Below are 15,793 nucleotides of genomic sequence, written 5' to 3'. Positions count from 1 at the left end.
CTCCCGGGGGCTGCTCTTCTAGCTGTCCAAGACGGCCTCGTCCTCGTCGGGTGCGTAGGAAAAGCCCAGGAACGCGCTGGAGGCCCCGGAGCTGCCGGCCACGGCGTCGGGGGTGCAGCCGATGGACTGGGACACAGCTTCCCGCGTGAACTCCGGGTCAAAGTGCCTCAAGTCGGCGGGGCCAGCCTGAGGAGGGAAGTCAACAGCGAGAAGGGAAAGCTGCGGCCCAGAGAGGGACATCCAGCTCCTCTCAGCGCCAACGGACGCCCCGACTCCCTGGCACTTGCCTACATGTCTCATTAGTCTCTCTCTCTCTCTCTCTTTCTCTCTTTCTCTCTTTCTCTCTTTCTTTCTTTCTTTCTTTCTTTCTTTCTTTCTTTCTTTCTTTCTTTCTTTCTTTCTTTCTTTCTTTCTCTCTTTCTTCCTTCCTTTCTTTCTTTCTTTCTCTTTCTTTCTTTCCTTTCTTTTTCTCTCTCTTTCTCTCTTTCCTTTCTTTTCTTTCTTTCTCTCTTTCTTTTCTTTCTTTCTCTTTCTTTCTTTCTTCCTTCCTTCCTTCCTTCCTTCCTTCCTTCCTTCCTTCCTTCCTTCCTTTCTTTCTTTCTTTCTTTCCTTTCTTTCTCTCTCTCACTTTCTTTCTTTTCTTTCTTTCTTTCTTTCTTTCTTTCTTTCTTTCTTTCTTTCTTTCTTTCTTTCTTTCTTTCTTTCTTTCCTTTTCTTTCTTTCTCTCTTTCTCTCTTTCTCTCTTTCTCTCTTTCTCTCTTTCTTTCTTTCTTTCTTTCTTTCTTTCTTTCTTTCTTTCTTTCTTTCTTTCTTTCTTTCTTTCTTTCTTTCTGTTTTTTGGGTCACACCTGGCGATGCACAGGGGTCACTCCTGGCTTTGCACTCAGGAATGACTCCTGGCGGTGCTCAGGGGACCCTATGGGATGTTGGGGATCAAACCCGGGTCGGCCGCATGCAAGGTAAACGCACTCCCCGCTGTGCTGTCTGTCGCTGCAGCCTCACATTGGTCATTTTCTCCCACGAGGTCCAGGGAGCACCTACCAAGCCCCATAACTCCCGTCACAGCAATCCTCAAACTGAATCCACATGGGCACACAAATGTCCGTCAGGCACGGCTCACAGCCCTGGAAACGCCAGAGAGCCGAGAGCACGCCCCTCCTCTCGGGGGCTTGTGTCAGAGGGGCCAGGATGACAGGTAACGCATAACCGACAATGCGTAATAGGCCTCTGGGGGGCTGATAGGTTTGATAAAGAAGATAAGGCAGGTTCTATGAGACCTGAAGACGGAGCCACTTCGTTAGTTTGGGAGAGACTGCGGGGAGCTGGCAGAGACGCCCCCAAGGGCCCACCTCCCATCCCGAAGTGGAACCTGGTCCCATCCTGTGGATGTGACTCGGGCCAATGGGACAGGAGCCAGTGTGAGAAAGCCCAGGCCAGTTGTCTGGAGTATCGACCCCCGAACCAGAAACAAATCAAAGGAATGTGTATAATAAACTTTCTATATGTTTTACTTAACAAATATGCAAAATAGGATAGTGGGTAAGACTCTTGCCTTGCATGCTGACAACCCTGGTTTGATCCCCAGCACTCCTGAGACCCACCAGAAATAATATCTGAACACCACCTAGTGTGATCCAAATGAGAAGAGAAAGGACAGGGGCTGGAGTGATAGCACAGTGGGGAGGGCGTTTGCCTTGCATGCGGCCGACCCAGGTTCAATCCCAGTATCCCGTATGGTCCCCCAAGCACCGCCAGGAGTAATTCCTGAGTGCAGAGCCAGGAGGAACCCTGAGCATTGCTGGTTGTGACCCCCCAAAAAGAGAGAGAGAGAGAGAGAGGACACAGAGAGAGACAGAGACAGAGTGACAGAGAAAGAGAGAGAAATGAGAGAGAAAGAAAGAGAGAGGAGAGAGAAAGAGAGAGATGGAAAGAGGAAAAACAGAAGAGAGAGAGGTAGAGAGAGAGGGATAGAGGGAGACTGAGGGATAGAGAGAGGGAGAAAGGGAGGGAGGGGGAGAGGGAGAGAGGGAGTGAGAGGGAGAGAGAGAGGGAGAAAAAGAGGGAAAGAGAAAGAGAAAGGGAGAGAAGGAGGAAAGGAGAGAGGGAGGGAGAGGGAGAGAGGGAAAGAGAAAGAGAGGGAGGGAGAGAGGGAGGGAGAGAGGGAGAGAAAGACAGGGAGGAAGGGAGAGAGAGAAGGAGGGAGAGAGGGAGGAAGGGAGAGAGAGGGAAAGAGGACAGAGAGAGGGAGAGAGAGAAAGAGAGAGAAAGGGAGAAAGAGGGAGAGAAGGAGGAAGGGAGAGAGATAGGGAGGGAGAGGGAGAGAGAGAGGTAGGGAGAGAGGCAGGAAGAAAAGGAGGGAGAGAGGGGGGAAAGAGAAGGGGAGAGAGAGAGAGGGAGAGAGAGAGAGGGAGGGAAAGGAGAGAGAGAAAGGAGGGAGAGAGAGAGAGAGAGAGAGAGAGAGAGAGAGAGAGAGATGGCCCAGATACTCTCCACGCTTCCCCTTGCCCCAAGAATCTGGGCCGAGGTCCAACGTGACTCACCACATTTGGGTTGAAGGGTGGAGTCACCCTCTTGTGGTACAAATCATCCCAGTTTATGGGGCTGAAGAACACGTGGTTCTGTATGTCCAGCTGCAGGAAGAGGGCACAGGTGAGAAGAAGCCCTCCCCCTCCCCTAGGTGCTCGCACCCCAGCCCAGGACCCCAGCAGCCCAACTACCAACCACGAGCTAAAACCTTTACCAGGAAACTGACCTGCTGCTCCATTTGGTTTCCTGGGACTGAAAGTCATCTGGACATCTCCCCGCTGCCTTTATCTAGAGCCCCATCCTGACCCCCAGGAAACCAAGTCTATAATAAAATATTCCAAGGCCAGAAGGATAGACCAGCAGGGAGGGCACTTGCCATGCATGCAGCCTACCTGGGTTGCATCCCTGGCATCCCTTATGGTCCCTCGAGCACCACCGGGAGTGCAGAGCCAGGGCTAAGCCCTGAGCATCGCCGGGTGTGGCCCCAAAATAAATAAATAAATAAAATAATTAAAAAGTTAAAGGGCTGAGGGCTGGAGCAATAGTATAGCGGGTAGGGTGTTTGCCTTGCATGCGGCCGACCCGGGTTCGATTCCCAGCATCCCATATGGTCCCCTGAGCACTGCCAGGAGTAACTCCTGAGTGCAAAGCCAGGAGTAACCCCTGTGCATTGCCGGGTGTGACCCAAAAAAAAAAAAGTTAAAGGGCTGGGGGCTGGAACAATAGTATAGTGGGTAGGGTGTTTGCCTTGCACGTGGCCGACCCGGGTTCGATTCCCAGCATCCCATACAGTCCTCTGAGCACCACCAGGAGTGTTTACTGAGTGCAGAGCCAGGAGTAACTCCTGTGCATTGCCGGGTGTGACCCAAAAAGAAAAAAAAAGTTAAAGGTCCGGAGTGATGGCGCAGAGGGTAGGACATTCGCCTTGCACTCGGCCAACCCGGGTTCGATTCTTCCGCCCCTCTTGGAGAGCCCGGCAAGCTCTTGCCGCAAGGCAGAGCCTGGCAAGCTCCCCATGGCATATTTGATATGCCAAAAACAGTAGCAACAAGTCTCACAATGGAGACGTGACTGGTGCCCGCTCGAGCAAATCGATGCGCCACAGGATGACAGTGACCGTGACAGAAAAAGTTAAGACCATCCTTGGGGCTGGAGCGATAGCACAGCGGGTAGGGCGTTTGCCTTGCACGCGGCCGACCCGGGTTCAAATCCCAGCATCCCATATGGTCCCCTGAGCACCGCCAGGAGTAATTTCTGAGTGCAGAGCCAGGAGTAACCCCTGTGCATTGCCAGGTGTGACCCAAAAAGAAAAAAAAAAAAAGTTAAGACCATCCTAAGGTTGCTGAGGGAGCTGACTGCAAACCCCCTCTCCGTAAACAGATGCTACTTGGACACTGGCAAGGAGGTCGTGCTCAGACAGCCGAGGAAAGTGCGTCCCGGCAGGTCTGCACAGGAGCATTGGGAATTTCTGCCTCTGGTTTTGTTTCTGTGAGCATCTCCCGGTGCTCAAGGATGACTCCCGATTCTGTGCTCAGAGTGGCTCCCAAGGCTGCCTGTGGGAACAGGCCAGGCGGGGCAGAGAGCTGGGCCTCACGTGCAGAGCCCGAGTCCCACCCGTGGAGACAGAGCCCTCTGCCCGGGGCCAGGAAGTTCCGGAAATTTAAACCAAGCCTTGCCAGTGCCCTGCTCAGAACATCCCGGAGCTCGGCACCTCCGCCTTGCAAACTTGCGAACGCCGGATCTGGGGTGCCTCCCCCCAGCTCTCTGCAGGAGGCTTCCTTGTCCCCTCCCAGCAGGGACCACCCCCATCTCATGCGTGGACTTGCGTCTCCCACCACGGTCACTCAGAGCCCCAAGTTCATTTCTCTCCCACTCTCTCCACAGTAAGTTTGGACACTGACTGCGTCCTACCCCCAGGAAACTCAGTCGGGCCGGGCGGGTCGCGCACCCCTTGCTCCTCTCAATGGGGACCAGGGGCTTTGGTGAAGACCGTGGTGTCAAGCCGGAGGGAGCACGTTTCCAAGGGAGGGCGCTGGCATGGTGGGAAGTTGGGGGTGTCGGAGGCCCCCCGCCAACCCATCCCCTGGAAGATCACTTACGAAATCAGCCCCCGAGCCCAGCCGCTGCCGGGGGTCCTTGTGGAGCAGGCCCTGCAGGAGGTCACAGGCAGCCACCGTGCGGCCCCCGGGGATCTGAAGCGGCTGGTGCAGAATGGCCTCGTACATCTGGGACACGTCCTGGTTGTAGAAGGGGGGCTGGGGAGAGAGTGGGAGAGGGAGACGGGGAGCCACGCGGGCTGGGGGGCTGGGCAGTCCTCCCAGACCCCCGCTTGGTGTGAGGGCTCACACTGGGGAGCGGCCGAGAGTGTGGGGCAGAGTTGGTACACTGGCAGCCTTCTGCCCAAACTTCTCCCCCAGCCCAGGGGGGCTTGGGGACCTCCCCACCCGCCCAAGAACATCCTCTCAGGGGTGACTCCTGGCTCTGCACTCGGGAATTACTCCTGGCAGTGCTCGGGGGACCCTATGGGATGCCGGGGATCAAACCCAGGTCAGCCGCATGCAAGGCAAACGCCCTCCCCGCTGTGCTATCGCTCCAGCCCCTGCAAAAGCTTCTTTGAGAAGCCAAAACACACAGTCCAGGTATGCAGGAGCAGAAGCGGCAAACACCAGGCCTCACGGGACAGGGGAGGAGCCGACCCTTCTCCTTCCCCCACCCACCCCGCCCCGATGGGACTCAGATGATGCCCACAAACTGCCCCCGGTACTTATTAAGTTCCGACATGGCCACTATCCAGAGACACACACACACGCAAATCTCAGAACCAAGCAGCTCGCTGCAGAGATCTCTCCAGACCCTAATTATTAAAATTTCAGAATTCCGAGAGTGCAAGAGCGGCCGCGCAGCATCCTGTGCTATCCATAACAAGCAGCACGAAACAAATCGTCCAGCAGTGACTTTTTGGCAGGTTTGAGTGGCGGTGGGACTGGTGTCGGAAGATTGAATGTAATCATAGTAGAGAGAGAGTGTGGGGGAAATTGTCTGCCACACAGGCAGGGTGGGGGTGGAAGGGGGGATACTGGGGATTTGGGTGGTGGAAAATGTGCACTGGTGAAGGGACAGGTGATTGATCATTGCATGACTGAAACTCAAATATGAAAGCTTTGTAACTATAAAAATAAACAAATAAATAAAAACAAATATATAAGATAAAAAGAACATATACATATATATGTATATATATAGAGAGAGAGAGAGCACATTATAAACCGATTAGAGAGAGCATTATAAACCAGAAAGTGCAAACCTAACGTTGTTGGGAAAGAATTATGCACAATCTTCATGCTCATTTTGGCTGCATCCTTTTGCTTTTGTTTGGGACCACGTCTGGCCATGTTTGGGAGTCCCCCGGGGTGCTGAGTCCCCGTGGTGCTCAGGGGAAGAGTCAGCTCCGGGAACCCAAGCAGCAAGAGCTTCACACATACAGTGCAAGTGCTCTACCACTGAGCCACATTCCCGGGCCCTGGTAGCACTCTGTGTGTGTGTGTGTGTGTATGTGTGTGTGTTGGAGTGTGTGTGTGGGGTGTCCGGTATCTGTGTCCATAACACAGGTCTCATGTTGCCAGTCGTGTGCATTTTCCCACTAAGTCACATCCCCAACTGACCTTTTTATTGTTGTTTTGTGGCCTCACCTGGCGATGATGTTCAGGGCTTATTCTTGGCTCTGTGCTCAGGGGTCACTCCTGGCAGGGCTTGGGGGGACCATGTGGGGTTCTGGGGCTCAAACCCAGGTGGGCCACATGTAAGGCAAATGCCCTATCTGTATACTATGACTCCAGTCCTATGACTCCATCTTCTATTAAAAACTTAAGAGTAGGGGCTGGAGCGACAGCACAGTGGGTAGGGTATTTGCCTTGCATGCGGCCGACCCGGGTTCAATTCCCAGCATCCCATATGGTCCCCTGAGCACCACCAGGAGTGATTCCTGAGTGCAGAGCCAGGAGTAACCCCTGTGCATCGCCGGGTGTGACCCAAAAAGCAACAAAACAAAACAAAAAAACATCCTCTATTAAAAATTTAGAGTAGGCTGGGGCTAGAGCAATAATATGGCGGGGAGGGAGTTTGCCTTGCATGCAGCTGACCTGAGTTCAATCCCCGGCATCCCAAATGGTTCCCTGAGCACCGCCAGGAGTGATTTCTGAGTGCAGAGCCAGGAGTAACCCCCTGAGCATTGTTGGGCGTAGGCCCCAAATAAACAATGAATTAAGCTTAGAATCGAGGGCTCGAGGTAATACAGTGGACAGGGCGCTTGCCTTGCATGTCCTCTACCTGGGTTCAATCCCCAGCACCCCCTGTGATCCCCTATGATCCCCCGGCTCCGCCAGGAGGGATCCCTGAGGGCAGAGCAGGAGTGAGCCCTGAGGACTGCCAGCTGTGGCCCCAAATAACACAAAACAAATAAATGAATAAAGAGATGGGGAAAGTTGGGAAGGATGAGTGGAGAGAGGCTTCTAAAATCTCAGGGCTAGGACAAATGGAGACGTTACTGAGCCCGCTCGAGAAATTGACAATCAACGGGATGATGATGATGATGATGATGATGATGACGATGATGATGATGATGATGAAAGAGATGACTTGGTAAGTCCCTGAGGGGCCACCCAGGGGGGAGGACCCGGCACGACCCCTCCCCAGAGCCCAGAGCCCCCTGTCGACATGCACTGATGGCCAACACTTACCAGCCCGTGCAGCATCTCGTAGAGAACCGCCCCGAGGCACCACCAGTCCACTGCCCTGTCATAAGGTTCCTTCCGAAGCACTTCCGGAGCCAAGTACTGCCGAGGGAGAACACTGATCTGAAAGACGCCTGCCTCAGTTTCCCCCTTGGTAAAGAAAGCCCCTGGCGGGAAAGAGCTGCGCCAGCCGCCCCTGCTGGAATATCTGCTTGGCCGTGCTCGGGCACGCGCAGCGCCCAGTCTCCGGGGCCACTTCGTGCCAAGCCTTTGGCAGTGAGCCGGGGACACAGAGATCAGGCAGGACTGTTCTGTACAGTGGCACGTGTTGTGCACCACACAAAAGTACTGGCCGGGAAAGCTTGGTGGTAGAGCACTTACTCTGCACATGTGAGGTTCTGGGTTCTAGCTCCAGGTCCACCAAAACAGAAACAAAGAAGTACTGGCCAGAGATGGAGTCTCCAAGTCTGCCTGTGACCTTTTACCAAGCCCTGCCGTGGTACAGAACTATTCTTGGCAACTTGGTGTTTTTTTTTTTTGTTTTTGTTTTTTTTTTTGCTTAAAAAGCTCATCTTCTGGAGCCGGAGTGACAGTACAGCGTGTAGGGCATTTGCCTTGCACGTGGCCGACCTGGGTTCCATTCCCAGCATCCCGTACGGTCCCCCAAGCACTGCCAGAGTAATTCCTGAGTGCAGAGTCAGGAATAATCCCTGAGCATTGCTGGGTGTGACCCAAAAATCAAAAACAAAGAAAATCCAACAAAAAAAAAAACCCAAAAAAACACCTTTGGGGGGCCAGAGAGACGGTACAGTGGATAAGACACTTGCCTTGCATGTGGCCGACTTGAGGGTGTGGTTCCCGGCACCCCACACCATGGGTCACCTGCCAGGGGTGATCTCTAACCACAGGGCCAGGAGCAAGCCCTGAGTGCTGCCTGGTGTGACCCCAAAGCTAAACAAACAAAACAAACCCGCAAGGGCTCTGCAGTGAAACGTGATCGCTGGCAACGGAGCTGAGCTGAGCTGCGGTGTCCCTGAGGGCCAAGAACTTGCTGGACGTGAAAGACTTAACTAGGGAAATAAAAAGAATAATCTAGCGGCTGGAGAGATAGTGCATCGGGAAGGGCTGAGATGGGTTTCACGCCCGGCATCCGACAGGGTCCTCCCCTGGAGCACTGCCAGGAGTGACTCCTGAGCACAGAGCCTGGAGTAAGCCCTGGGCATCGCTGGGTGTGGTCCTCCCAACAGCATCAAAACAGAATAACCTACTTCCAATGAAATCATTGTTCCTTTTCATGCTTTTGATTGGCTGTCCTGCCCTGCCTCTGCCTCTCCGGGGGGCTCAGTTTACCTCGGGGGTGCCACAGAAGGTGGATGTGGTCTCCTCGGGCTCCACACCTTCCTTGCAGAGGCCAAAATCCGTCAGCACCACGTGGCCCTGGGGAGTGAGGGCGGGGCTGGAGGGTGGGCAGGTGGGCAAAGCTAAAGCTCTGGCCAGATGACCCCAAGGCCCAAAGGCCGCCCCAGCCTCTCAGCAAGGGGGCTTCACGCACACCCAGGGCTTCTGGGCTCCTGGCTGGATGGCAGGGGCTGCCCGGGGGACAGGTGGGGAGATGACCAGCCCCTGCCCGCACAGGTCTCCTGGACGACGTTGCAGTACAGGACCGTCCGCCTCTCTCTGCCCAACCTCTCCGCCCCCTCCAGGACCCCTCCCGAGAGTGTCTGCAGGGTGTCCCGTCTAAGTTCGAGGGCGGCCTGGGCATGTGTACCCGCAGCCACATGTGCCCACACACGTGTGCACAAGTGCAAGGGGGTCACAGGCACACCCAGATGTCGCTGGGCACACATGTGCACACCTGGCTGTCCAGGAGAATGTTCTCGGGCTTCAGGTCCCTGCAGAAGACCAGAGGAAAGCGGGTGTGAGGTGCTGCTGGCCTCGGGGATGACTGAGCACCAGGAGCCCGGCCCCGGATCTGACCGAGGGGGCAGCACCCCCACAACCCCTTCCCGTGGCCCTGAGCCTCACACAAACGTCCCAGCTCACGGGGATGACTTCAGGCTTCAGGGTCAACTGGCTCCCAGATGTGTTGGTGGGGAAGAAGGGGCTGAGCCCAGGGGCCCGGGCGGGGGAGGTACATGAAGCATGTGGTCAAGAGCCCCATCCCCAGGGCCACCCCATGTGCCTAGTGCAGCCCTGGGCCTCTGCCGTCTGTGTCAGAGCCTGCCCCTTCCGGAGCAAACCCCTCAGTGAAGTGCGCAGGGCGTGGGCTGGAGCCACAGCACAGCAGGGAGCGCACCTGCCTTGCACGCCACCGACCTGGGTTCAATCCCGGCATCCCCCAGGGTGACTGAGCACCGCCAGGAGTGATTCCTGAGTGCAGAGCCAGGAGTAAGCCCTGAGCTTCACCGGGGGTGACCCAAAAAGCCAAAAAAGAAAAACCAAGTGCAGTGCGTGTGAACCCAGATCAGAGCACCCCCCAGCAGCCCCTGGGACCCCAGGGCGTCCAGGGCATCCAGGGCGGCCTCACCGGTAGATGATGTTGAGCGAGTGCAGGTAGCCGATGGCGCTGGCCACCTCGGCAGCGTAGAACCGGGCCCGGGGCTCCAGGAAGCGGCGCTCGCGCTGCAGGTGGAAGAAGAGCTGCAAGGGGCCGGAGAGATGGTGCAGTGGGTAGGGCGTTCACCTTGCATGCGGCCGACCCGGGTTCGATCCCTCGGTTCGACGCCCGGCATCCCATAGGGCCCTGCAGGGTCAGGAGTGAGCCCTGAGCACCATTGGGGGTGGCCCCCAAACAAAGGAATAGAAGAGAAAGCTGGAAGGGAGGAGGTTTTGTGAAGTGAGGCAAATGAAAAGGGTTTTTATTTTGGGGGAGAGGGGCTCCTGTAGGGCAGAAGGGGCAGCTTCTATCTCCCCCATAGCTGCAATGTACTCAGAGGGAAAAGCACAGGCCCACCCACCCATCCACCCACCATAGCACCCCCAGGCGGGTTCTTATCAGAGTGGGACCACTGTGTCCCAGGCTCTGAGTGGTACCCACTCACTCCCTCTCCCTCCCCCTCTCCCTCCCTCCCTCTCCCTCCCTCTCCCCCTCTCCCTCTCCCTCCCTCTCTCTCTCCCTCTCCCTCCTCTTTCCTTCTCTCCCTCCCTCTTTCCTTCTCTCCCTCTCTCCCTCTCCCCTCTTCTTCCCTCTCCCTCTTCCTCCCTCTCCCTCTCCCTCCCTCTCTCCTTCTCTCCCTCTCCCTCCCTCTCTCCTTCTCTCCCTCTCCCTCCCTCTCCTTCCCTCTCCCTCCCCCTTTCTCTCTTTCCCTATCTCTCTCTCTCCCTCTTTCTGTTTCCATCTGGGGGCCACACCCGCACAACTGGAGGGAAGCTGGGAGCACCTCTGTGTTTGGGGGTTACTCCTGGTGGGGTCCAGGGGAGGATGCGGGGTCGCGGGGGGAGGCAAAGCCTGTGCTCAGCCTAGGAGTGACCTCCCAGGCCCCCGCCCCCCCGCCCCCCCCACTTTCCTTTAATTTAATTCTCAACCTTCAAAGCACCCAAGAGGGCCAGGGAGGGGCCATGTCGGGGGACAGGGCCAGGGTCACCTGCGCGCTGGGGCCTGGGTTGTGGCCCCAGGAGGGAGGAGCGCTCTGGAGGGACGGGGGCGGGATGGATGCCCGGGGCCAGGCGCACTGGGCTGTTGACCGGGCAAGGAGAGCCCAGCCCGGCCGGCCTTCGGGGGACCTAGGCAGCAGGACAGAGCGTCTGATGGGGGTCCCACGACTAATGCGAGGGTACCCCGGGGATAGAGAGGTCCAGGAAGGAGCCGGGTCCCAGAGCTGCTTCCAGGGGTCCCGGGGGCCCACCTCGGTCCCCTTTCCTGTGACCTCTGGGTAAAGTGGGGACACGGCGCGGTGCGAGTCAGGCCTTCCGGCAGCCTGGAAGGGGGGGGGTGTCACCTCCCCCCAGCCTTGGTCCCTCCCTCTGCAGAGCGAGCCTGTGGGGAGCATCGCGAGGGGGTCGCGGGCGCGGGAAGCCCACCTCGCCGCCGTTGACGTAGTCCAGCACGAAGTAGAGCTTCTCGGGCGTCTGGAAGGAGTAGCGCAGGCCCACGAGGAAGGGGTGTCGCACGGTCTTCAGGAGGACACTGCGCTCCGCCATGATGTGGCCCTGCTGGGGGTCCACAGGGGCTAGGCCAAGGCCCCCCTGGCCCACGCCCCTCCCAGGCCCCGCCCATCCCAGGTCCCCGCCCCACTAAGGCCCCGCCCCGCCCCGCCCCGGCCCGGCCCCGGCCCCACCCAGGCCCCGCCCAGCCAAGGCCTCGCCCCGCCAAGGCCCCGCCCCACCAAAGCTCCGCCCCACCCAGGCCCCGCCCTGCCCCGGCCCCGCCCCGCCAAGGGCCCTGCCCCACCAAGGCCCCGCCCCGCCCCGCCCTGCCCCGGCCCCGCCCCCACCCTGCCCCGGCCCCGCCCCACCCAGGCCCCGCCCAGCCAAGGCCTCGCCCGCCAAGGCCCCGCCCCGCCAAAAGCTCCGCCCAACCAAGGCCCCGCCCCGCCAAGACCCCGCCCAGCCCCCGGCCCACATCCGCTCAGGCCAAGGCCAGAACTCCCGCACCTAGGACTGGTCCAGACCACCCCCGCCTTCCCGGCCACTGCCCTGCCGGGCTCCAGGGGGATGCAGCCCTCTCATCTCCTTGCCTACGCTCTCTCCTGGCCTGCCGTGGCTGGGGGTCAAGCCTGCGGAAAGCATCTAGAATGGGATGGGGACGTGCACCCCATGGAGCCGGACCCGTCCAGGGGAGCGCCCTGCCCGTGAGGCGGGAGGTGGGGGATGGAGAAGCAGGGGAGGGGGCGTCTGAGCCCGGTACCTCTTTCTTCTTCAACACGGACTTTTTCTGCAGCACCTTCACGGCGTAGAACACCCCGTCGGACTTGCGCTTGGCCAGCAGGACCTGGGCAGCGAGAGGCCGGCCGGTGACCGCCGCTCCCGCCCTGCCATTGCCCGTGCAGGAGACCGGGCAAGGGGAGACACAGCGCCCCCCTCCCCCCCCACTCACCTTCCCATAGTTCCCTTTGCCAAATGACCTTGAGGAAGTCGAAGTCCGTAGGCCGGGCGCTGGGGGCACAGGGCAGGCGTGTCCAGCGGGGCCAGGCCACACCCGCCTTCCTGCCTCGGCTCTTGGTATTCCTTTATTTATTTATTTTGTGCTCCGGGCTTACTCCTCACTCTGTGCTCAGGAATGACCTCCTGGCAGGGTTTCCGGAGGACCACAGCGGGTGCCAGGGATTGGACCAGGGCTGGCTGCGTGCCAGGCAAGTGCTCTACCCGCTGTACACTCGCTCCAGCTCCTCCCCTGCTTCTGAAACCCTCGAAGCAGACAGGAGAACACAGGGCCCTTCGCCCCACCCCGGGGTCCCCACAGCCCCCCGTGCTGAGCGCACCAGTGGCAAAATGCACTCAGGCTCAGGATGAGGAGGGGTGGCATGGGAATTCATGGGAGAATTCATGGGGGCGGTCCTGGGTGCACACGGTGGATGGTCCGGACCCGGGACCGGAGACCTGGGTTTTATTCCCAGAGCGAGGGGACTCAGGGCTGGGCTGGGCGGGGGGCACGACTTACTTTGGATTGGCCGAAGGCCCCAGGTTGAATGTTCCCATGGGCCCTTGAGGGCTGAATGCAGAGAGAGAGCAGAGAGAGAGAGAGAGAGAGAGAGAGAGGAGAGAGAGAGAGAGAGAGAGAGAGAGAGAGAAGGTGAGGTCAGCGGGGCCAGATTCTCTCTGGCTGAGAGCATCCCCCAGGCCTCAGCCCTGCACCAGTGTCCCTGCGGGCCTCCCTCCTCCTCCCTGCTGACCTCTTCCCCTCCCTCCCTCTTTCCCTCCCTCCCTCCCCTTCCTTCCTTCCTTCCTTCCTTCCTTCCTTCCTTCCCTCCCTCCCTTTCTCCCTCCCTCCTCCCTTCCTTCGCTCTTCCTTTCTCCTCCCCTTCCTCCTCCCTCCCTCCCTCCCTCCCTCCCTCCCTCCCTCCCTCCCTCCCTTCCTTCCTTCCTCCTTCCCTCCTTTTCTCCTTTCCTCCCTCCTTCCTCCCTTCCGTCGCTCTTCCTTTCTCCTCCCCTTCCTCCTCCCTCCCTTCCTCTCTCCCTCCCTTCCTCCCTTCCTTCCTTCCCTCCCTCCCTTTCTCCCTCCCTCCTCCCTTCCTTCGCTCTTCCTTTCTCCTCCCCTTCCTCCTCCCTCCCTCCCTCCCTCCCTCCCTTCCTTCCTTCCTTCCTTCCCTCCTTCCTCCCTTCCGTCGCTCTTCCTTTCTCCTCCCCTTCCTCCTCCCTCCCTTCCTCCCTCCCTTCCTCCCTTCCTCCCTCCCTCCCTTCCTTCCTTCCTTCCTTCCTTCCTTCCTTCCTTCCTTCCTTCCTTCCTTCCTTCCTTCCTTCCTTCCTTCCTTCCTTCCTTCCTTCCTTCCTCCCTCCCTTCTCTTCCTCCTCCCTTCTTTCCCTCCCTTTCGTCCACATCTCACCGCTTTGGCATGGGGGATGGAGTCAGGGAGCAGCCCCCTTGGGGGGGTCAGAGCTGGGTTTCCATCAGGAACAGCCCCACTGTTTCCCACCCAGCTGCCTCTTGAGCCTTTGCCCAAGTTTCTTCTCTTTGCACCCAGCCAAGGGCCGGGTGGGGGGAACTGGGGTCTCCACGGAGTTCCTCCGCGCCCTCTGGTGGTGGGTGGGGGAACGACACCCTACTCACCTGGGGGCTGGCGGTCCCAGCAGGAGGCGTGTCCATTCTGCAGGGGGGTCCCGGGGAGTTCTGGGGGGCACGGAGGAGGAGCAGGCTGGGACTTGCTTTCCTGCCTATCGGGTGCCTCCCCCTCCCCACTCCTGAGCACCTATCACAGACCTGTGTGGGCTGAGAAGTAGGGACCCCTGCATGTGGGGGGGGGGTCACATGGTCAGTGGTCACCCCTCCCTCCTGGCCTGTCTGCTGGACCCAGGACCGCCAGGGCGGAGAGAGCCCTGCAGAACTTAAACTTGCGACCCTCCTCCCTTTCTCAGGTGGAGCCTTAGGAGGGGACTTCCCTTGGTGACAGGGCTTGGGGGCCAGCCTGGGTCCCCCGTCCAGGGGAGCTGCCGCTCTGAATCCTGGCAGAGCCTAGACGGGCCGGGGAGATCTGAGACCCCTCCAGCTACTGCCGGCCCCCAGGAGTGGCCTGCTCTGTCCCTCACGACCAGGCGGAGAGGCCGGCGTGTCCAGGCCTCACACGGGCCTCCCTACTCCCGGACGGAGGTTTAAGGCCAGAGCTGAGATCTCAGACAGCGAGGGAAGGTCAAGGGCGGACACGCCTTTCCGTGTGAGGATCTGGGTTCAGGCCCGGCACCTCCGGATCCCCTGAGCACCGCCAGGTGGGGCGCCCGTGGCCCCTGGCACTGGCCCCTGGCAGCTTGGGTCACAGCGCAAACACTGAGCCATCCGGCCTGGCTCCGTGAGCGTTCTGGGGAGCCCCCTGCACCCCGGAGGCAGCTGCCCGCACACTGCCTCCCTGGGTCCTGAGTGTCTATGAGAGAGCGTCCTGCCCACCGGCTGCCCTGGGCCCCGGCTGAGCCCACCAGCCCCAGCCCCGCACCCACGTACCTGCCTGGCAGGGAGAAGCACCCAGGGCAGCGGCTCCTGCACCCAGCGGACAAGAGTCTCTCTCTGTCTGCCGACAAGGGCTGCGTGGCTGCGCCTGGCGCGGCCCGGCCCGGCCTCAGCTCAGCCCGCGGTGACGGGGCTGCTGATGTCAGCCGCTGGCGACTGCGGGGACCAGGCCGCTCCTCCGTGGGGACAGCACCTCCCAGAGTGGGGGAGGGGGGGTGGGCGACAGCTGCGGGAGAGCCTGGGGCGTGGAGGGGGGGAGGACAGAGATGACTTTCATGTCTGTCCGGGCACCGGGTCCCTGCAAGTCCCAGCATCTGTATATTTGTATGGGTCTCTGTGTGTCTGTCTGTGTGTGGGGGGGTCTGTGTGTGCATCTGTGTGTGAGTCTGTGTGTGGGGGTCTGTGTGTGCATCTGTGTGTGAGTCTGTGTGTGTCTGTCTGTGTCTCTGTGTGTGAGTCTGTGTGTGGGTCTATGTGTGCATCTGTGTGTGAGTCTGTGTGTGTCTGTGTCTCTGTGTGTGGGTCTGTGGTATGGGTCTGTGGTATGGGTCTGTGTGTGTGTGTGTGTCTGTGCATCTGTGTCTGTGCGTGTATATCTGTTTGTGGGTCTGTGTGTGCTTCTGTGTGTATGAGTCTGTATGTGTGCATCTGTGTGTGTGTCCGGGTGTGAGTCTGTATGTGGGTCCATGTGTGAGTTCATGTGTGTAAGTCTGTGTGTGTCTGCATGTGTGTGAATCTGTGTGTATCTGTATGTGTAGGTTTGTGTGTGAGTTCATATGTGGGTCCGTGTGTGTGGGTCCATGTGTGTGGGTTGTATGCAGGTCCGTGTGTGTGGGTCTGTGTGTGGGTCCATGTGGTGTGGGTTGTATGCAGGTCTGTGTGTGTGGGTCCATGTGTGTGGGTTGGTCCGTGTGTGTGGGTCCGTGTGTGGGTCCATTTGTGT

At 58.8% G+C, this 15,793-nt stretch overlaps 1 protein-coding gene across 1 annotated transcript; it reads right to left on the bottom strand.

The window, feature by feature from the left end:
- Positions 1–14,982, bottom strand: SGK2 (serum/glucocorticoid regulated kinase 2). Its single transcript, XM_055140221.1, is given in 15 exon segments — positions 1–186; positions 2,541–2,630; positions 4,626–4,781; positions 7,263–7,358; positions 8,607–8,693; positions 9,112–9,148; positions 9,784–9,896; positions 11,277–11,408; positions 12,103–12,186; positions 12,292–12,312; positions 12,314–12,350; positions 12,856–12,881; positions 12,883–12,906; positions 13,963–14,022; positions 14,845–14,982. Coding segments are annotated over 14 exon segments (1,107 nt in total). The 5' UTR covers positions 13,999–14,022; positions 14,845–14,982; the 3' UTR covers positions 1–18.
- Positions 14,983–15,793: the final 811 nt, after the last annotated feature.

Source organism: Sorex araneus, chromosome 5 (genome assembly GCF_027595985.1).
Source record: "Sorex araneus isolate mSorAra2 chromosome 5, mSorAra2.pri, whole genome shotgun sequence".
Taxonomy (NCBI): domain Eukaryota; kingdom Metazoa; phylum Chordata; class Mammalia; order Eulipotyphla; family Soricidae; genus Sorex; species Sorex araneus.
This window is presented reverse-complemented; position numbering and strand designations above follow the sequence as displayed.